This window comes from Tachysurus fulvidraco, chromosome 10, assembly GCF_022655615.1.
Source record: "Tachysurus fulvidraco isolate hzauxx_2018 chromosome 10, HZAU_PFXX_2.0, whole genome shotgun sequence".
Taxonomy (NCBI): Eukaryota; Metazoa; Chordata; class Actinopteri; order Siluriformes; family Bagridae; genus Tachysurus; species Tachysurus fulvidraco.
In genome coordinates, this window is record NC_062527.1 from 17,243,735 (window position 1) to 17,266,824 (window position 23,090).

The 23,090-nt window shown below is 40.4% G+C and overlaps 1 protein-coding gene and 1 long non-coding RNA gene across 3 annotated transcripts in view; one reads left to right on the forward strand and one right to left on the reverse strand.

Moving 5' to 3' along the window:
- gfra3 (GDNF family receptor alpha 3) overlaps positions 1–1,418 on the forward strand; it is a 48,097-nt gene extending 46,679 nt beyond the window's left edge. For both annotated transcript variants that reach the window (XM_027165240.2, XM_027165241.2), the window contains one exon: positions 581–1,418. In XM_027165240.2, the coding sequence (XP_027021041.1) occupies positions 581–790 (210 nt within the window). In that variant the 3' untranslated portion in view covers positions 791–1,418. The remainder of the gene's footprint in view (positions 1–580) is intronic.
- Positions 1,419–3,565: 2,147 nt separating this feature from the next.
- On the reverse strand, positions 3,566–22,700 carry LOC125145723. Its single transcript, XR_007144164.1, has 2 exons — positions 22,669–22,700; positions 3,566–3,612 (listed from the first exon to the last, which is right to left on the reverse strand). It is a non-coding gene; the product is annotated as an uncharacterized LOC125145723 (long non-coding RNA).
- Between the last annotated feature and the right edge of the window lie 390 nt (positions 22,701–23,090).

The window sequence follows — 23,090 nt, forward strand, 5'->3', positions numbered from 1 at the left end:
TGTTTACACACTGGACCACGTGTACATCCTCAGTGTGTTTGTGTGTGTGTGTGAGCATGTGCACGCACACACAGAGTGCAGGGGCTTAGATATAATCTGGGCTTCCAGACAAAAAGGATTCAATTCCTTTTCCACTGTCACTTCTACCTCCCTTTTTCACCAGAAGTCTCTCTGTCTTTTCTTGATCTCCCTCTCGCTCCATCTTTCCCATTCTTCTTCACGTGTTCGTCTCTTTCGCTGCCGCTCGCTCCGTGAAAGGATTAGTCAGAGGTGTTTGCGGGAGGCAGTGCATCAATCAGACTTTATTAGTATTAATTTATTCATGCCCATCTGTCACTCTCTCACTCTCCCCTGTTATCGCTACTTCTTAATCCCTGTCTCTGTAACACTCTTTCTTTCTCTCTCTCTCTCTCTTTTTCTCTCTATCTGTCTGTCTTCAGGCTCCCTCACATCACACAGGTTGGTGTCGGACAGGTTGCTTCATTCATGTCATCCCCGACGCCCCTTTTCCCTCGTCAATGTCTCTTTTTCTATCAAGACAGTCATTTATTTGTTGTTTTCATTCTCTTTTTGGTGTCAGGTGGAGGAGAGTGAGGAAGAAAAGAACGAGCCTGAAGATGAGATAGATCCAGTGGACGAGTTCAACGTCATCCCTCCGTTCCCAGAGAAAGCGACCGTGACCGATTTGGGTTCGGAGACAGGCAGAGTTCAAGGCCAGGCCTCGTCCCTTTCAGCCTCCCTTTATCTTCTTCTTCTTCTGCTGCTGCTCGCTACCCTCAGCTGGGGGTAGAAACCAACTTCATTCATACTCATATATACACTTACATATAAATACCCACTTACATCTGCACACACCCTCCTTAAAATAATCACTCACACCCACTCTAAAGACTCAAAGACTTTATACTGAGGGATGGAGAGAATGCAAGATGAAATGAGATGCAACGTGAAGAAGAGGACAGAGGACAGGAAAGTCCTCTCCTATCCACTACTGTCCTTTCCTTTTGCTCTGCTTCTCTTTCTCGCTGAGAGGGCTGTGTGTAGCTCGCTGATCGCAGCTTGTCCCCAGGGAGTCGCTCTCTGAATCTGATTCTGTGCCAATTGTTTGGAAAATGTTTGAAAAATTAGGAATCACGATTCATGATTCATGACTCATTGGACTGAATTGAATGGAATATATTTAAAAGCCTGACTGTCATCGAGTGAATCAGTGAATCAGTAATGTGATGTATCTGTTGTGTAATTCTCCTTTGCTATGCTGATGTTGGCTAACCGTCAGTCAACTTGCACCGCTGTTTGGGAATTGCTGTATTGCTTTTGTCCAATGACACGGCTACGTATGAATGCACAGCTTGTTTTTTTTCTTTGCATTTAGACATCTTGTGCATTTTCTCATTACTGAAGCTTTTATAACCTTGTGTGTTTGTGTCTGCATTTATGTGTGTGTGTGAGTGTGTGTGTGTGTGTGTGTGTGTGTGTGTGTGTGTGTGTGTGTGTGTGTGTGTGTGTGTGTGTGTGTGTGTACAGTATGTTTGCACTTTTGTCAACATCAGAAAAAAACTCATACAATATGTGTCCACTTGCAAGTTGCCGCACTGCATCTAATTTATTTCAGTGAAGCAGCTCTGCTGGTGTGGTGATTGTGATAGTCCTACTTGCGGTTTTAATACGGTTTTAATCCCACTTCCATGCCATATTACAATTATTTGAATTAATTCAAATTAATACTCTTGGCTAAACCTGGTTATCTACAGTATTAGTAAATGTTGTAACACGTAGTCCGTCATGATTAGCATTACTTCACGTCTCTTGCCGGACTTAAACCAGTGGAAAATGCTGTTAATAAAAACACTTAGGAAACTATTCACTAAAACTTGACAGTTAGCCTAATACTGATATTACTTAAGCTAACAAAAAAAAAAAAAGGAATTTTACATATAACAAATTACCAAATGAAGGTTATCATTAGCTAAGAGCACCATGATATATAGCTAATGTTATTTTTCTCAGTAACTATTTAAATTTAAAAAAATCTTTAAAGCTAGCTAATTAGCCTTGATGGGCTATTAAATAAGCTAGCTAGCATCACAAGTGACGGTTGTTTGACAGCATAATAGTAAACATAACAGCTAATTCCAAATATAATTATGCTAATGTAATTTTGGGTTATAGTGAAAGTATGTGCCAGATTTTTCAGTCAAGAAACTGTTTGCTAGCTAGCTCATTAACTCATTTTGCTTTTAATCCTGCTAGCTAGTGTTGTACAGTAAGAGTCTTGCCATTTTAAAAGGTTAGCTAAACATGAACAGCTAGCTAAATCTAAGCAGAATTATGATAATGAGTATATTTCTGGTTCCAATGAGGTGGTGCTAAACAAAAATGGATTGAAGAATAGAATTGGTAGTTACTGAATAAATGAAAGAGGTGTTAAATAAGCTGTTGTTACTCTGAGAGTATTAGCTTGTAAACACTACATGAAGCTAGCAGAACACCGGATTATGGATAAAGGATTTTTTTTTATATTTCTTGCTCATTCACCACACCAGCATTTAACTGATTTTATGTGAGAAGATATTATTTACACTGACGGATAAAATAAATTAAATAGAAGGAAGAAAAAAAAAATCCCAGACAAATACACCCATTATCTATTCTTAATCAGTGTAAATTTGATTCAATAAAATATACAAAGTAGCTAAGCCTGGATAAATTGACTTACTCCAAAAATTGAAAGACAAATTTTCCTCAGGTTTGTTTACTTTTACTTGGTTGCCATGACAACAAGCATAGAAACGTAATCGCGGTGACGGATTAATGCAAGTAGATATGTATTGTTAGAGAATCGACTCCTTGTCTTAAGTGAAGCTCCAGGTTCACACACACACACACACACACACACACACACACACACACACACACACACACACACACACACACACACACACACACACACACACACACACACACGTGCGGCGTTGACCCTCCACCAGTGCAGATGCAAGCGCTTTTTCTTTATTGCTCTATCTGTGCTGTGTTTTAATTTTTTGAGTCAGCACCAGACTGTGGACTCTAACCAGGGGCATAAATAATAAAACACACACGCACACACATACACATATTGGAACAGTATGACTAATAATAAAGTTCTAAGTTAATAAATAAGGGTGTAAAAAATAAAACAAATAAACAAAGAAATAAACAAACAAACAAACGAATCAATAAATAAATAAATAAATAAATAAGTAAATAAATAAATAACAGCAGGGATGAAGAAGTGAGTGTACAGCAGTGTTGGTGTCCAGGCTGGGTTTGGAACCTGCAGGTGGAAGTTATTTGGCAGCCAGAGATAATGGGTTCTAACGCAAACTGTTTATCTTGTTGTGCGTTGCAGGGGAGAAGAATTGCTTTTGATAGAGTGTGGATGAAAAAAAGAGAGATAGAAGAGGAGAGTTGACAAAAAGAGAGGAGAAGAGAAGAGAGACCCTCCAGCACAAACATACAGTCAAACATCTCCAGTTCTTTTTGTCATCTAAATCTATCGCTGACATTAATGTTTATCTCTCTCTCTCTCTCTCTCTCTCTCTCTCTCTCTCTCTCTCTCTCTCTCTCTCTCTTTTCATTCCTCCTGTCTTGTGTCTGACACACACCAGAGCATCTTTCCTTCTCTTCCTGAGGGGCTTTAACATGGAAGAGTTATTAAAAACCCCCGTTTTGTTCTCACCCCTTCTATTGTGCTAGTTCACGTGGATCTAAAAGCGATGGTGAAGAGGTGAAGCTTCTGCCGGGTCTCAATGTTCTTGATGCTTTTCAGAGGAAGCGCCTCACATTACACCACATACACGTCTGAACAATGACCTCCCCAAATTGGTCTATTATGTAGTGTGAATGGAATAAGCAGACCGTCGATCGAACCGCTGTTCAGCCTCACGGCCGAAGGTCAGCCGGCCCTCGTGGCTTGTCTTTTTTTCTTTTTCTTTTCTTTTTTTTTTTAAATATTGAATTCGATTTAAGTGACAAATTAAATTGTCAGCGAAAAAAAAAAATAATGGCGTTTAGGAGTTAAGGTGAATAAACACATCACACTTCTACATTACTTCTGTGTTTAAAAAAAGAGAAAGAAAGTGCTACAGGACATAGAGACAAGTTAATATTATTGGGCAAGTAATCATTTCTGTCATGATTCAGCAATTTCTGTTCGTCTAGAGATGAAGAAAAAAGAAAAAAGGCTGCAAAACTATCAAGGCTCTGCAAAAGGCCATTGTGGAGATTAATTAACATACATTCTTTGATCCAGAACCACAGTCTTATACATGACAGAAAAGAAGAAAGAGACAGAGCTCTTGTGATGTAAATTTTTTGTTCATGACTTCACATATTATTATTATTATTATTATTATTATTATTATTATTATTATTATTATTATTATTCACCAGATCAGGGCTGGGTTATATCTAAACCTACAATAAAACAGTTCCTGAAATGGTCAATCAGACATGTATATATATATTTATATATGTATAAGCAACTTCACACAAAATAAATGATTTAACAAATGAAAAAAATGGAAACATTTAGTTGTTTACTTGCTACTTAAACAGTAACAGTGCAGTTAGTTGTTGCAATATCTCAGGAACAGCTAAAGATTTCTTTTGTGAAAAATCATCATCATCATCATCATCATCATCATCATCATCATCATCATCATCTCGGGGGGGACAGTGGGATAGTGATTTGCAATGTTGTCTCTGGAGTTGTGGGTTTGATTCCCTTCAATGTTGTGTGTGTGTGTGTGTGTGTGTGTGTGTGTGTGTGTGTGTGTGTGTATGTGTATGCATGTGTTGTGTGTATGTGAATGAATATGTGTATGTGTGTGTTGATATGTGTATGTGAACGAACGTATGTGTGTGTATGTATGTGTGTGGGTGTGTGTATGTACTGCATGTGTGCATATATGTAAATGAACATATGCGTGTATGTGTGGGGGGAGGGGTGTATGCATGTGTGTGTGTGTGTGTGTGTGTGTGTGTGTGTGTGTGTGTGTGTGTGTGTGTGTGTGTGTGTGTGTGTGTGTGTGTGTGTGTCTGTTTCCTCTGTGTACTCCTGTTTCCTTTCCCAGTCCAAAGACATGCCTTGAAGGCTGCTTAGCATCTTTAAATTGTCCGTAGTGTGTGAACATGTGTGTGATTGTAGCCTCTTCGGTGTGTCTCCCCACCTTGTGCCCCAAGTCCCCTGAGATAAGCTCCAGGCTCCCTGCAACCTGCTGTTTAGGGTAAACAGTACAGAAAACAGATGCATCTTCATTTTGCTCAGCCTTGATGCAAAACTATTAGACAACAGCGTTGAGACGAGCAGAAACAGAAACGCTCCACTTTACAGAAACGTCTAAAAGTAAAATCAGTTTTTTTTAAATAAACGTGACTCGAGCAGATCTTGTTCATGTAGCAACCTAAAATTACTTATTTACAATCATTCTTTTCATTCAGTATTTACTGTTTCCCCAAACCTTATAATAAAGAAATAAATTCAATGAATCACTTTATAAATAATTGGTATGTTAAAAAATAATCAAATAATCGGGCTTTATCTCTATGTATTGCAGAAATATATTCTAAAATATATTAATATATCGAGTGATTGTTCAGAATTTATTTGGGCTTATATTCTTTACACGTCGATATTGTATAAAACTAAAAAAAAAAAATCCCCAGAATCATCTACAGTGATGTTGTTGATATATTTCAGTCTGTGTACAATGAAAAATGTGGCTATTTGTTGAAATAAAAGAAAATGACCCGATATTATTAATGAAAGTCTGTCCATGCCTCTGGTATTAAAAGGATATTTGCGGAAGGTCCAGAGACTTGATGTGATCTAAACCCCGGAATCTATTTATTACCCATGTATTTTTTTGCAGCAACTTAATTTACCTCTTAAATTGAATTTGAATTTGATATTCGGACGGAGATGTGGAGATCGCTCCTGACGCAGGCAGCGCTTGTCCAATCAGACGCCTTAATTAAGAACACGCACGTTTGCGGCGGGAAGACTGCGTGTGTGTCCAGATGACGCTCGGCTCCTGTGATGGCTTTGTGTAATTTTTTAATTGCTGTCGCTGAGCAAAGATCACAGAATGGCAGAAAGACAAGAAGCAGCGCCAGCGATGTCCCTGCCTTACAGTAATACGTCGGTGTTTTTTTTTTTTTTTACTGAAACAAACAAACAAGCCATGCGTTAAATGACTGCAGAGAGCAGGATATCGGAGGCACTGAGGCAGAGAGGTGATTGTAGGCTGAATTTTTATTTTTTTTTTATACCTTTTTGTGTTGATGTGAGTGTGAGCCATTACTATAGAGTGTAAACACATCCTGCTTTAATGTGATAATGTCGAGCATTAATATCCAGAGAGAGAGAGAGAGAGAGAGAGAGAGAGAGATCAATGGTTCGGGTTGATAGAAAGATCAAGAGAGTGACAGAGAGAGACAGACAAACAAACACAGAGAAATAGACAGCTAGGCCGAGAGATACAGATAGAAAAACTGATAGATAAGAAGAGAAAGAGACGGGTATAGACTGAAAAACAGGCAGAGAGAGAAAGAGAGTGCCTGTATAAGCTGGTGTGAGTGAGACGGATACCAATACTGTGGGGAGTGGAAGAGATTAAGAACAATCTCCGAGAGAGAGAGAGAAAGAGAGAGAGAGAAAGAGAGAGAGAGAAAGCGAGAGGAGGGAAAAGGTGAAGAAGAAAAAGAGAGAGTGAGCGAGAGAAAAGATATAGGGTATAAACAGAGGAGAGGCAGAAAGCTTGTGAGAGGATTAGGAGTTCTCAGAGTCGGAAAGATTGTACGAGGATGAAAGACTGAGGAAAAGTCGTCCTGAGAGAGAGAGAGAGAGAGAGGAGAGAGAGAGAGAGAGAGAGAGAGAGAGAGAAAGAGAGAGAAAGAGAGCATCAGCAGGGTTGAAACAAGCTTTTGCTAGTCAAGGCTGTGTTCTGCAAATGAAAGCGGAGTATCTGACTACTTCACTAATACTAATAGCAGGTTATGTGTGTCTCTGCATCTCACACACGCTACACCTCGTTTAAACACTCCAGCTTTTACACACCATTTTACTTCTTTCTTTTATCCTTCTCTCATACATTCTTTCAAACATTTCCATCTGCGCCTGGATTTTCTCTCTCTCTCTCTCTCTCTCTCTCTCTCTCTCTCTCTCTCTCTCTCTCTCTCTCTGGCTTTGTCCTGCAGCAGTGCTATGTGTTCAGTGGACTGTATCGCTCTCAGTTCCACCCCACACTACAACCCCAATTACACGACCATAATTAACACCGCTAATGTTTTCCTAATGAACAACATTCACTAAAGGAAAAAAATCACAAAATCACCATCACCGATAAAGGCCGCATTTAAGCCGAGCACACGTAGAACACAAAAGCTTTATTCTGTACTAATTGACGCCTCACAGCTTTCCGCCCGCCGTTTTTTGTGGGTCGTTGAGTTTTACATTAGTATACGACTTTAAAGCAGCATGACACTAGCGCTTTGTTTCCCAGCACTGAATTTCTTTTTTATGTTGTTTGTCTTTTGGGATCTGTGTTGACACTGGACCTTAGTGTTCGCGCTCCTCTGTTGACTGTGCACACACATCCGCAGACCACGGACAGATGTACAGATGATGAGATGTATGCTACAGCACACGGCCTTTCACGGCACGTCATAAAATGTTTTCAGCTTTTTCAGAATTTTTTTTTTTTAGACGCTGCTCTGTTTAGATGCTGCTCTGGAAGTTTAGATGCTGCTCTGATCCAGACAAAGGTCTCTGCTAAACCACGTCCTCATCCGCACACACACTCTCTCCACGTTCTGCTCTAAACACGCTGCTCGTCAGAGAGCCGTGTAGATCGTTTAGATCCTTGTGTCTTTTTTGTTTACTTTATTTCTTAATTCACAACCATAATAAAAGAACCATAATCACATTAAAAACAAAAATGAGAAAATAAAAAGAGGATTCAAGTGAGCTGCTGGACCAAAAATATGACAAAGCCAAAAGGCTGGTGCTTGTTGTTAAATATGCTGTTTAAATCTTGGATATTGCAAACATTAAACCTTACACATGAAAAAAAAAAAAAAGCCGAATGGTCAAAAATTCAGATGTAAATCCTGTTTTCCATCTGAAGCCATTGTAGCTACTAACTCTGTTCAGTTTACTTCTGAATCTTACAGTTCAAGTGTTGGATATCTGAAGTTAAGGGCTTCAGCATCAGGTTACGGTGTGTGTGTGTGTGTGTGTGTCCATGTTTTTGTGCATTTTCTCTGGGTTCACTGGTTTCATCCCTTCTACAAACAAAAAAACTGCTCTTAATTACCCGTAGTTGTGAATGTGTGTGTGTGTGTGTGTGTGTGTGTGTGTGTGTGTGTGTGTGTGTGTGTGTGTGTGTCTCCATGTTTTTGTGCATTTTCTCTGGGTTCACTGGTTTCATCCCTTCTACAAATAAAAAAAAAAACGCACTTAATTACCCGTATTTGTGAATGTGTGTGTGTGTGTGTGTGTGTGTGTGTGTGTGTGTGTGTGTGTGTGTGTGTGTGTGTGTGTGTGTGAGAGAGAGAGAAATGTATTCCCAATTCATTCCAGTGACTTCACTGCAACCCTGAGTAGAAAAAAAAACCCGGTTACTATAGAAACAGAAACCTGATTGATTAATCTCGCTCTCAATATCGAGTTAAATTGGTGGTTACTTAAAATTTTGGTCACAACCTCACTGTGTCAGATATCTACCTAGACACCACAAAAAAATCCTGTCTGGCATTTTATGTTCAAATAAACCATTTTATTAGAAAGGACACTATTAAGGTGTTTGTTGAGACGGCATCTATTGGATCCTGTAAAAGAAAAATGATCCGAAAAGTTTTTTTTTTTTTTTCCAAAGAAACTCTAAACCCCTTATATATATATAATCCTCCTGAATTCCCTCAAAATCAGAAAATCACCACATATCCTTAGCTCTACAAACACTCGACATCTCTGCAGGACATTTTCATGGTCTGAAATGTATTTTAATGTTCAAGATGAAACTCTAAATAGATGGAGGAATAGATCTGGTGACTCGAGTGCTGCTATGTGCATCCGATACCCGTGTTGACTTGCTCCAAATCCTCCCTACACCCCTACTGTACACTGCCTCTCCACCTCACTCTAACTCCTCCCTCATCCCACTGGTGTACAGTTTTCAGCTGAAGTTGCTCTTTCATGTTCCTCCGAGATCGGCTCCTTCGACACTTCTTCAAAGATGACTAGTTTAACCTGACACAGAGCCAGAAAAAAAAAAGTTTGCCAAGGTTAAACATCGACGCTGGCTTTAGTTCACAGTCACTCTCAGCTGTCATGGGTGCCGCAAAACACGGCCTCCTTTCCCAAACGGATCAGATCCCCGAGCCGTGACTCTTTATCCAGACGACGCAGCGGTGTCGGCTGGCAATCAGTGCTAATTCAGAATTAGTCACATTAGCACAAGTAGTCACGGCCTGGGAGTTCCTTATGGGCTCTGGAAGTCATTTCTCAGCCTTCACACTCCTTTTCGTATTCAGGTTCTGCGCTGTGTCCTGTTTCCTATCAAGTGTATTAAGAAAAAAAAACTAAAGGATGAAATCACTGTTGCTGTGTATCATTAATAATGTTCCATCTGAAATAAAGGAAGAAATGATCGGTCTGACTTTGACAGTGTTTGTGTTTTCTTTCTGTGTGTATACAGAATATGTGTGTGGTGTTGCTTTATATTCTAAGCATATACTCGATTTTCTGACGCTTATGCACACACGCCCCGAGCTAGTATAATGTCAAGGCTATGACTCTAGAGTAACATTGTACACATGTATACATTTGTGTGTGGGTTTCATTTTTATATCCTAAAAATAAAATCATTTTCTCAAGCTCAGATGGTTTCCTCTGTTACAGAACACCTTCATTCGAAAGTATATGCACCCTAAGCAAGTTCGAGAAACTCTTTGACATTGTGTGTGTGTGTTTGTGTGTGTGTGTCATGAGAGCACTGTTTGTCGATACCTCAGGGTGTATCTGCGTTGTAATTGCATCACGCCCAATCAAAGCATCAGTTCTTAGGAGGGCAACGACAACGGAGTTTCCCTCTCTCTCTCTCTTTCTCTCTTAGTCTTTCTCTCTCTCTCTCTCTCTCTCTCTCTCTGACATATGGGAGCCACACAGAGCCCATTTATTTATTAATCAGATTTCTCTCTGTCCCACCGTGTTCAATCACAACAAGGCTGATGAGATTACAGGCTCTCTCCTTTCTCACTGAGCGACTACTCTTCCCCTCCTCCATCTTCTCTTTACCACCCTGATCTTCTCTCCGTGCAAAGTTAGCGGAGTCGAACCGAACACACCTAGGGCTGAAGGTGAAAAGGAACGTTTTTAGGCGACTAGCCTTTGAAAGTGGCGAAGCACTTAGGTGGAATTTTACACACCCTCAGAAAGAGATGGACAAAAAAAGATCTAGGTTTTGTTTTTGATAGCAGGAAAAAAAATCGCTCTCCAATTTATATTCTTTGTGTGTGTCTTTCTTTTTTTCTTTCTCCGGGCCTCTTGTTTTCTCAATCTGCTCTCTCTTTTCTCCTCCTCTGTTGTTCTTCAATCTCTCTATAATTGCCAGGCGTCTCCTTTCCCTACTCAGGAGGCAGGTCTGCCGGCTTTATCGTTTAATAAAGAGGTCATATAAAAAAGAACTATGTTCCGCCCCTCCCCTCTCTCTCTCTCTCTCTCTCTCTCTCTCTCTCTCTCTCTCTCTCTCTCTCTCTCTCTCTCTCTCTCTCTCTCTCTCTCTCTCTCTCTGTCTTCATCTGCTCCCTGGAGAGGTTTAGTTTTAAGACTCCCCTTCCTGCTGGGTCCCTGCAGGAGCTGCTTTCTGCCTTTCTGTTCATGCTCACTTAGCGAAGGAGAGCGACTGAATGAGATGGAGCTGGAGAAGAGGAGGAGGAGGAGAGAAGAGAAGGACAGACATTTTAAAGCTTTTAATCTGTTAATGGGGAGATAGTAAGTCTCGGTTAAGCATTTAAGAACAGCCAGTGCTCGTATACTTATTAAACATTTATGTTGCTGATGTCAATTTTTGCTGATGAATCATATTACTTTCATGGGGCGAACTCGATTTGTCAATTGATTTGTCAGTTTAGCAGCGTGCAGTCGCTTACTTTCTGAATTTACAACAAAACAACCAATAATGGACCTAATGCTAGGTGTTGACCAGTAGCCACTTGGCCGGTGTATAATTATCACTCTCCAGAATTTTGAGAAAAGGATTCAATCTTTTCTCAAACCGCAACCAAATCTGACCGGCCCTCGCCACCTACAGCCATGTCATAAGCACCTCGTGCCTATTTAAATCCCCACTTCAGCTTCTAACAAGCGTAACCTGGGATTTCATCGGTATTTTTTCTCTCGAATATGCAGTTTTGCTACCCAAGACGTGACCTTCACGCCCTTGTCTACAAATTGCTGCATTATATATAGAATGAGCTGAATCCAGGACGGTCAGGCTGTAAATAGGCTGAGCCACGAACCAGCTGATTCAGGCTGTTATGAGAAAATTACTTCAATTAGTTCTGCATTCGTCTAAATTCATTGGGGGCAAAAAAGGGCAGACAAACGCCTCCTGGCAACCTTGAGATTTAGACGAATGTACCTGTTTGCATACTGTAAGAAAGCCCATTGTAAACTATATTGCCTACTGTATACAATTTACCGTCATCCCATTTGGGCAAAAACACATACCCTATGGGGTTATTTTTGTAAAACTTGACTCTTGGCTGTTTATTCATATATTACTATTTTTTTAATTGAAGATTTGTTCTGGTAAGTGGAAGGGAATATGGACCACTCGTACTGTTAGGTTGGTGCTAGCACTTTCCATGGCTTATGGATCTGCGTGCACTGATAGGCAAAACTATCGCTGAGTACTGCACTGCAGATAGTGAGATAGAGAGAGAGAGAGAGAGAGAGAGAGAGAGAGAGAGAGAGAGAGAGAGAGAGAGAGAGAGAGAGAGAGAGAGGAAATGCGAGAGACGCTTTGTAATTACATTTCTTTATAATACCCTATCGACAGCATGGAAAAGAGCTCATGATATCACCCTTGTTGCTGTTTTTGTTGTTGTGGTGTTGGTGCTAGTCATGGTGGTGGCAGTTTTGGTAGTTATTGTTGGTTGTGGTGGTATTGTAGTGGTGGATATGGTGGGGGTGTTAGTGATGGTAGTGGTGGTGGTGGAATTGGTGTTGGTGGTGCTGGTGGTAGTGATGTGGTGATTAGTGGTGGATGTGGTGATTTTAGCGCTCCTTAAAACAAAAAAAAAGGATCACTCAACCAAAACAATGAGCTCTATAGTTCAGCACTGATTCCACAGAACTGCAAAAATGTATGGTTTGTGTAGCATGACATGTTACACCACTTAAAACTACACCAGCAAGGAAGAAACCAACAAATGACACCAATCAAAATCTAAAGAATATATTTGAGAAAGTTCAGAGGGAATCATCAGCATTTATGATACACCACTATAGTGTTGAATCCTGAAAGCTGATTGCTCACAATATTGTTGTTTACATCATTACATCATTCTGGCTGTAATTTAAATCACAGCTTTATATACTATTACTACACTGCACTGTATTACATCCTCAGTTCAGTAGTAACAGCTGATGTGATATGGTCAAGTTTTTCTGAAACATTTATGTCATATTTATGGAAGGAGTCTCCAATATCAGCACTATCTATTAAACCAGAGATATCCTAAACATCAACCTGTAGTTTAACTTTGATTCATGGCACATGGTGGGCTTTGCTTTTTCTGAGGAACCTATCAGCTCTGTGTTGTTGTTGTTTTTTTTGTCTTATTTACTTATAGAGAGAAATAAAGAGAAATTGCTGAGAATGTCTGTTCTGATGTGATAAAAGCTTGTTGAAGTAGATCGCTTGAGGAAATACGTTATTTGTTTTTGCTTAATAAATGGAAAATGTAAATAATCATGGTAAGTGAGACGTATAAGAGAAATAACACACTGAAATAAATACTTACTGTAGGAAAGCTCCCCGCTTTATGTGTTTGTTTATATTTATTTATATATTATTGTTTGTTTGTTTGTTTGTTTGTTTGTTTGTTTATTTATTTATTACTTTCTTCATTTAAAAAAATATTTATATTTATTTATTTTCCCTGCTTTGTGTGTTTGTTTATATTTATAAATATGTATTTATTTACACATATATTGTTGTTGTTGTTGTTTATTTGTTGTTTACTGCAACCCTTTCTGACCCTCTCTGAGTGTTTTCATGATCAGGATGTGTAATATCAAATATACAAATATAACAAAGAGACCTGACAGAGACACATCATCATACACTGTTGTTGACTATTTTCCTATAACAGCAAGGATTTTTTTTATTGTGGGGTTGTGTGGTATTTATAGTCATATTAGTGCATTAAGATAATTGCATTGTAAATTATCAGTTGTGTGTCTCCCTCCATTCCATATATTCCAGCAATAGCTGTGCGTTAGTGCGTGAACACCTGATTTCAGAGTGTGTGTGTGTGTGGTTGTATCGGAATAGGTCTGTGCATCATTCCAGCACATCATTACTTCATTACATCTGTGTGCAGCCAGCTCTCATCAGATACTGCCATCGCTCTGGTTGTCCCTGCATCCGTCTCTGCTGCTCGGCGTCCATCTAATTACCGGCCAGCCGCATGGCTCGCTGTCTTCCCCTCTCTTTGTCTCACTGTCCGTCTCACTGCCTGTCTCATTCTCTCTTATCCTCTTTATTCAAGTCTGTGTGTGTGTGTTGTTTTTTTTTTTCTTTCTCTCTTCTCATGAGTTTGTGTTTGACCCAACTTTAGTGTTTTCTTTGTGTCTCACTAAGCCTATGGAATGTGCACTTTTAGCCATGCTGTATTTTTGTTCTCTCTCTCTCTCTCTCTCTCTCTCTCTCTCTCTCTCTCTCTCTCTCTCTCTCTCTCTCTCTCTCTCTCTCTCTCCCCCCATCTGTGTGAGAGGCAGATATATACTTCTGGCTGCTTTTTCCGTGCGTGTGCAATAGTTCAGACTCTGCTCTCACACAAACGGGTAGTTTACTGTCTAATGGGGCCTGTGTTTTTAATGGTGAGCAGCAAGCTCTTCCCGGTTGCACAGCCTCATATTCGGTCCCCCTCATTACCCCTTTATCACTCCTCTTAATCCTTCTCTCTCTCTTTTGCGTTTTCTTCACTCCATCCATCACATCATTTCATTACTCCCATTTTCTCTCTATGATTTCAACCACTTTTTCCATTTGGTACTTTAATTACTTGTTTTACCTCTCATTTTACTGCTCTCTCCTTCTCTCTCTCTCTCTCTCTCTCTCTCTCTCTCTCTCTCTCTCTCTCTCTCTCTCTCTCTCTCTCTCTCTCTCTCGTCTGTCCTGTCTTTCTCTCTTTCTCTCCCTCTCTCGACTCTCCTTGCATTAGTATGATACAGGGCCGGTACCTGAAGTGTCTGTATACTCCAGTGCTTCTGTGCCGCACTAATAACAGAAGCCGCAGTAATTTATGGTCTGTTGTCTGTTTTAAAGGCATCAGCATGTTTAATACACCTGCCGTACCGTCACGCTAGCCTGGTCATCCCTCCACCTCCCTCCTCCCTTTCTTTCTCTCTCTATCTCTCGCTACATCTCGCTCGATCTACCTCTCTCACGCTTACTCATGCTCATGCCTGGGGCGCTAAATTCATTTCTTCTTTTGTGTTTTTCCCGCACTCTGTTTAATTTCATCTGTTTCTTCTCTTCTACTGCACCCTCCTCCTTTCCTGTGGGCCTCTATCGCTTTCTCGATCTGTCTGAGATAGGAGCGCGTGGATATCGGCCTTTATTATCTCCCTTTTTTATCTGCCTTTCTTTTCAATCCATCACATTTGTTTGTGCTTTGCCCCTCTCTATCAGCTCTCACCTTCTTTTAGCATTAATTCAGTATGACATCAGATCTATCGCTCCGTCTTTCTCGGCACTCTCCTCGTTTTTTTCTCTTCAGATGGGTCACCTCCATGTCAAGGTTCTCTTCATTTGTTGCTCTTTTTGGTCTCGGCGTGTCTATCCCTCTCTCTCTCAGTGTCAAGCGTGAGAAGTCTTTCTTGGTCTCAGGCTCCAGTTAAGGAGTCCTTGACTTCTTATGCCTGGTGCTGAAAGCTCCCTTGCGCCACATGGTTTTATCCTCTGACAGGTGCCGGAATGCAACCCTACACTCGTTTGTGAAGGGTGGGGGGCTGAAGACATGCTGCAGAGAGATGGGAACAGGCCGTTAAGCTCAGGGCCAGGAAGATGGGAGGAGGAGGAGGGGTGTTCTCTTGGGGGTAAGAGAGAGAGAGAATGAGAGAGAGAGAGAAAGAGAGAGAGAAAGAGAGAATACCAAAGCAGCCCTGTCTCCTCGAGCCAAATGTGGGATTTCAAGATTAGGCTCCGGCAGCTCTGTTGATTTCTTAACAACACACCCAAACAGAGTTTACTGCATAGTTTTCAGCATCAATTCATTTCCTATCATCTGTATCACACGTAACCAGCTGTGTCGAGCAGAGCACAAACTGCAATCAAGTGTGAAACTGCTAGATTACAAATGAAGTGAAGAAATTAAATTTGTACACATTTACGGTATTAGAACGAATTACCATTAACCGACCAGGACGGGTTATATGTCTGCTTAGTTTAGGTTCTGCACTAGACTAGTGCTGAAGAAAAATATCATTTATGACTACAGCTACAAGTCAACATCAAGAAAGACCAAAAGAAAAACCCACAGAACCACAGATCTACAACCCCAGGGATGCGTGTTGCACTACGCTGCATTCAGGCTGTATTTCTGCCTTACACCCAGCGTTCCTAGGATAAACTCCTGCATCCTGAAAAGCACATAAAGTGGATGAACAAGATAAATGAATACATTTAGCTTAATTAATTTTCCCTTGCCTTTAATATGCCTCTTATTTACAGCCTAATTACGATCCTTCAATAAAAAATGTTAGTCTCGTGTGGAACTTGTATAATTCTATCCATTATTTTATTTACATCCTGTACTTAATATTTTATAGCAGCAATTAAATCGTAACGAAATATTAAAACGCAATTGAAATGTACGTCTGATTCGATTTGTCGATTTAATGCTATTTTATAGAACCGTTCATGTGCAAACGCTATTCCACTGAGATGCACTCTGAAGACTCTGTGTGACGATTCAGGCATCAAATGCAAAATATTCTTGCTGCTTTCAGGGTGCGAAAGCAGTGTTACAGATTCTGTTTAGCTAAACTATCCCTTTAAGTCTCGCCTGTGCTTGGAGTTATTTGGTATCTCTTCTTTGCAGTTGCCCTAATACATCTGGTATCATCTTACACAGCTCAACTTCAAACTAATTAGAGAGTGCTTCTTCCTGCAAGCAAAGGGTGATGACTGATAAGACGTGATCAGTGTTGGGGAAGCCATGCCAAAAAGCTACTTAACTGAGCTCCTGAACCCATTCAGCTGAAGGTAATTAAGGCACAGAGAAAAACAAGTGAGAGAAAACTGAGAGAGAGAGAAAAAATAACCAGTTACACTAAAACTCCTTTCACAAAAGCATTAACTACTTTAAGTCGAATTGTAAGAAACGTGGGTTATGACACAACACAGCGCTTAATGACGATGACAGAAGCGAGCCACGGGAGCTATTGTCTGACAGACACTGCACAGGGTTCGCTGAACGGAAACTGGAAGTGTTCGGAAGAAAAGAGGAATAAGAACATAAGTAAGAGAAATAAGAAGGAAATGGACTTTTCAGCCTCAGGACTGTGTCTATTATATCAGCGAGCTGAGAGTTATTAAAGATACAATGTTGAATGTTAATAAAGCAAAATGGACGGAGTCGGTTAATCGGCGGACGGCTGGCGTGTCGCAGGAATTTGCCAGAAAGGATCGTTTTTAATTCCTTACCATGCTGTAATTTTATCCTTGTATAGTTGTTATGGAATGTCAGTGAAGGTCAGAGAAGTTAGTTCCTCTTATATCCTCTCATAGTAGCTTCAGGAGTTGGGTTCTTACATATGCCACTCTCGCTCTTCTCATTATTGAAGCAACACCATATAAAAATGAAGCTTGGTACCAGAGACATTGATGAGAAAAAGCTTTCTGTTGAGAAGACTTTCCCATACTGACTGTTCCCTCACACAAAATTACAAGTCTTATCTGTGCTGTGTTAAATACACAGCTCCTGTGCTGATAGAACCAACATAGTTATGCCAAACTACTATCACCCCATGCATGTTTCCTTGCCAGGTATGTTCACAGCATTTGGCAGATGCTCTTATCCAGACTTATCACTTATTATATACACAACTGAGCAGCTGAAGGTTTAGGGCCTTTCTCAAGGGTCCAACATTGACAGCTAGGTGGTAATGGGACTTGAATATACAGCCTTCTGCTCACTACTCCAACATTATAGCCACTGAGCTACTGCATGTCCCTACCACACCATCACCTTCCTAGTGTCCCGCTTCACCCTGACAATCACCCTGTATAAGTTCTAGTGTTCCCACAGTTCTAATAATTCAGTGTCATGCTTCTGTTCATGTGTATTGTTTATTTCTTTGCCTTCCCTGATTCTTTTTTATAGTTTCACTGTTTTGCTGCCTAGTTTGCATTTCTATCCGTCGCCTCCATGACGATCAGAGTTCTTGTGATGTAAATTTTTTGTTCATGACTTCACATATTATTATTATTATTATTATTATTATTATTATTATTATTATTATTATTATTATAGGAACTGTTAAAAACTAAACAACCAATCAGCTACAGTACAGTATTTATTTGAGCATTTCATCCATGTTGGATTTAACAGTGGAGACAGTGATGCCTTTATAATGAAGCTGATTCTTTAGCTGTCATCACTGAGACGATTGAAACATATCTCGGTTTGGTGAAACATTAACCAGAACCTGGTACTTGATTGTGTCCTGAGGGGAAAAGAAAACAGAGTACAAGGAGTCTACATCATATTTACAATATTTAATATTTATTTCCACAAGCTACTAGAAAATTGTTGGAATTGTGAAAATAAACCTACCGTATATACAATTGCATTTGTCATATAAATAATCCTTCCGTGCTGTATTTATTACTTTACAATTACTTTACCCGTCAGCTGTAAATGATGGAGTAGCATGCGACTAGGATGAGGTTTTTTTTGTTTCACGTAGACTATTTTCCATTCTGAAAATAAAAACGTCTCCAGAAGACGAACAAGCTGCCGAGAATTGAGTCGCAGCTAAAGGTAATAACGGAGCGGAGGCCGAGTTTCATCAGGGCTCTTCTCAGTCAGCGGCGGAGGATGCGCAGAAGGAAATGATTTAGTGGAGTGACTGGAGAAACACGGCTCTCCTCTCGTACCTGCTCCCAGAGGAGCCACCATGAGACACCAACCGCTCTGAAACACTTTCAGAAGAAAGCATGAGTGTCAATCAGACAGGCTGGAATTAAAATGTCTAACATATCCCATCTCTCACGCGACCTCATCATTCTGTCTGTGTGTCGGTGTGATGGTTTGTGTTCTATACTCTAGAACTTGCTTTCTTTTTCCATTTGACTCCTTCTCATCTCCTTGTGCACTCGCATGACTTTAGTGCTCGCATACAGTACAGTACATCACTCACAGCTCTCTGTCACGGCACATTAACATACACTAACAATCAACCGCTTGCTCTCATACACACACACAAACACACACACACACACACACACACACACACACACACACACACACACACACACACACACACACACACACACGCGCGCGCGCGTACTACACGTCCATAACACCACACACACTTTCCAAATGCGTTTGAGTTGTGAGAGCATAGTGCAGGGTTTAGAGGGGATTAAGAAGTCGATACCAGCTGATGTACAGCAAATTCTGGTGAATAATTCATAAATGCCTCTCACTCAAGGACATCACTCTGTTTTTTATCTCTCCACATTTTTCCTCTGTATGTCCAGCAGGCTCCCGCTTCATGAGGGTTGCGTCATCGAGTCTCACCCTTCTGACAGATCTTCTCTGTATTTGTATTCTCACCCCCTTCAAATGCACTCACATTCTTTAGATTCAGGATCTGTCTTTTATTATTATCGCGAATGAAGTACGGAATGATCTTAGCTAAATCTGATCTTTTCACCTACATCAAGCACAGCTTACACGTTTCTTTTTCCTTAATGTTTCTATTCCCTTATCCCTTAAATATCTGTCTCCCTCTAGAGCGCTTTTCTCTGGATCAATCCCAGCTCAAACACTTCTCTGTTTTAAATTCCTTCTGAAAACTTTTAACTAGCTCACACCTCTCTAAACACTTCATTCACCATTACATCAATCATGGACACCTTCATCATCATCTTCACCATTCATCTTTAGTATCTTTTTTGCCCTGGTCATTGAGTGCAAGGGGCATAATTGCCTTGTAGGGAGTCAAATAACTAGGTGCAATATTCCCATAGTTGTGTTTTGAGGAGATCAGAGGCTACTAGTGAACTTGGGGAAACAGACTATGTTTAACAAGTAGCTATACTGCGAGTAACTATAACAGGACTGTGACCTCTGATGAAAATTTGAGTTGTTCATGAAGTTCTGAATTGCGTGAGTGAATGAGAGTGTGTGTGTGTGTGCTCCTCGATGGATTGGCACTCCCTTCAGGGTGTATCCTGCCTTGATGCCCGATGACGCCTGAGATAGGCACAGGCTCCCCGTGACCCGAGGTAGTTCGGATAAGTGGTAGAAAATGAATGAATGACCTTCTATGTGCATGACTACATGTGCGTGTGGTAAACTAGTGGTTAAGGTGTTGGGTTACCAATCTGAAGGTTGTGAGGTCCACCAAGCTGCCACTGTTGGGCCCCTGAGCAAGGCCCTTAACCCTCAATTGCTCAGTTGTATAAAAAATAAGATAATGTAAATCACTCTGATTAAGGGCTTCTGCCAAATGCTGGAAATTTAAATGTAAAAGTAAATGATTACTAAAAGTAAAAGTAAAGGTTATTCTGATCAGGAGATGATCAGACATTGTAATATAGCCAACAACTGACAATGTTTTCCTTTCTTCAGTCTCTGTGTTTGAATCATGTTTATAAAAACTTGAGCCTCTTCCTCACTCATATTTCAAAAGGACTGTTGGGTCCTGTTGTGCAGCAGTACAGTAAATTGTGCCTGTGCCTACCAGTGAGGCATTTAATCAAATCTTCCTCAACAGTACCAAGCTCAGGATCAAGCTCAGGAGTTGCTACCACTACAGTACTTGCTGACCAGAGCTCGAGGGCTGTATCACAATGATTTTATCTGCATCTATTTAGGGCTTCTGATATCTGTATCAGCATTCGGTTCAGACAGGATGTGGACAGGTCCTAAACCTTGACATTTTTCTTCTTCATCATCTTCTTCTTCTATTTTCTATAGCACTTATTTGACACAGGGTTGTAAGGAACCTGGAGTCTAACCACAGGGACTCAGGGAACCAGGTAAGTACTCCAATAGATGGGGTACCAACAAATCATGGGACATAATCATGCATACACACCCTCAATTACAATGCAGACAATTTAGATACACCAATCAGACAACAAAATGAGTCTTTGGACTGGATTAGGAAACCGGAGTACCTTAAAGGAAACCCTGTAAGCAAGGGGAGAACATGCAAACTCCATACACACACACACAACTGGGAGGTAGGAATTGTAACCCCGACCCTAATTCCACTACCTCACAACCACTTAATGGCATTACCACTATGTTCCTTGAATGAAGAGCATGAACCTGAGATGTTTTTACATGAATCTTTTTTTTTTTTTTGTCACTGAAAGCGATATGATGCCCTGTGCACAAAGAGTGCTCAGACTTGGCTAGTGAGAGTGGGATATTTCTAAAGAAAATGATAAACTGAAATCATATTTGCACAAGTGCAAAATAAAGCAAGCACTGGCACATTGTGACACAGAAGGTCAGGCAGTTCTGAGAAATATATTTCAGCTGCATCAAAAGGCACAGAGTTAGAGTACAGCAGACTCCAGCTCCAACTTCCCTGGCATTGATGAAAGCAACAGACATGATGCTGTACTCGGTCCACGGGCAACAGACAAGCATTTTGCATTTTCTCGTTCAGATAAAGTTGAAGTTTAAGGGTCTTGCTCAAGGGCCCATCCATGGCAGCTTGGCAATGCTGAGATTAAATCTGCAGCTCAGCAGCTTAAGCACTTAGCCACTACTTCCCTCACATTGTGTGTGAAAGATCAAGGCTGGGAGAAATCCACTGGAACACCGTCACAAACATCAACCACCTGTTGAGTTATGCGAAAAAGAAAAGAGCACCTTCAAGTCAGATCTGTATTGGTTTAAAGAAGAAGAAGCCTTTTTATTTTGTCACATATACATTACAGCACAGTGAAATTCTTTCTTTGCATATTCCAAGGTTGGAGCTTGGTGTTAGCACGCAGGGTCAGACATAATACAACACTACTAGAGGAGTGAGGGTTAAGTTCCTTGCTCAACGGCTCAAGAGTGGCAGCTTGAAAGTGCTGGGGCTGCAACCCCAATCCATGACCCAGAGCTTTAACCACTTGACCCACCAATGCTCCAAGAGCATGTTATCTATTTAATTTGTATGTTGTTAATCTGTGTATTTGATTTTAGCACAGGTTTTACTACAGATACCCTTCCTGATTTAGTCCAGGCTTGGGACCAGCACTGAAAGTTAACACTCAGTCCTGGGTTGTTTCCAAACTTTGGCCAAACAGTACTAAATGATCCAAAAAGTGAACAAATCTTAACGTAAAAAAAAAGGTTTACACACCTCATTTGTTTATTGTTCTTCATTTTCTAGAAGTTGAGTTACAAAATCTTGCCATGTTTTGTATTTAATTAAGAGAAAGTTCATCTCACTCTGACTGAAGTGACTCAAACTTACAGACACTTTAATTATGACTTCTACTGTCATGAGGAATCTATCTATCTATCTATCTATCTATCTATCTATCTATCTATCTATCTATCTATCTATCTATCTATCTATCTATCTATCTATCTATCTATCTATCTATCTATCTATCCATCCATCCATCCATCCATCCATCCATCCATCCATCCATCCATCTATCTATCTATCTATCTATCTATCTATCTATCTATCTATCTATCTATCTATCTATCTATCTATCTATCTATCTATCTATTCGTTTTCCTAACATTCGAAAAACATATTTAAATCCTGAGCATCACTAACAAAGATTGAGTGAAAACTCTTTCGAATGATTCTATAGTAAACAATCAGCTATAAGACTTCCCCAAAAATTCTCTATTTGAAGAAACATTTATTTTTTTACCCGTTTCTATTTCCTTCTGGTTTCTGATCAGAAGGGCCAATTTTCTATTTGTTATTTATTACTTTATTCTCTTCGGCCTTGCTCGTGTTCGTATTCTTTCCGTCTCATGTGTGGTGCTGTTTGCGCTGTCTGTGTGTCTACTTTGTCTCCTTTCCACCTCCACACCTGTATTTAGCACCACAAAAGTGTGTAAGGCAATGACATGGCAACACGAAGCATTTCAACACTGACCTTTAGTTTTAAAGAGTTCCCAACCCACCTCTCTCTCTCTCTCTCTCTCTCTCTCTCTCTCTCTCTCTCTCTCTCTCTCTCTCTCTCTCTCTCTCTCTCTCCATCTGTGTGTGTATGTTAGTGTAAGTCCTCATGCGTGTGTATGTGTGTGTGAGTCACAGCAAGCGTGATCAGAGGCAGTAGCAGGTTGACAGACGACCGGTGTTGAGCTGTCAGGCCTGCTGGATAGTTATTGATAAACTGCATTTGATGGTCGAGGTTAAATGTCTGGTGTGTGTGTGTGTGTGTGTGTGTGTGTGTGTGTGTGTGTGTGTGTGTGTGTGTGTACTTAAGCGAGAGCTAAAGCGAATCATTTCTCAAACAGTTTGAGCTTTGTGTTGCCTTATCGGACAGAAAATGCAATGGACGTTATGATTGAATAAATTATGTGGAAAAAACAGTATGTAGGAG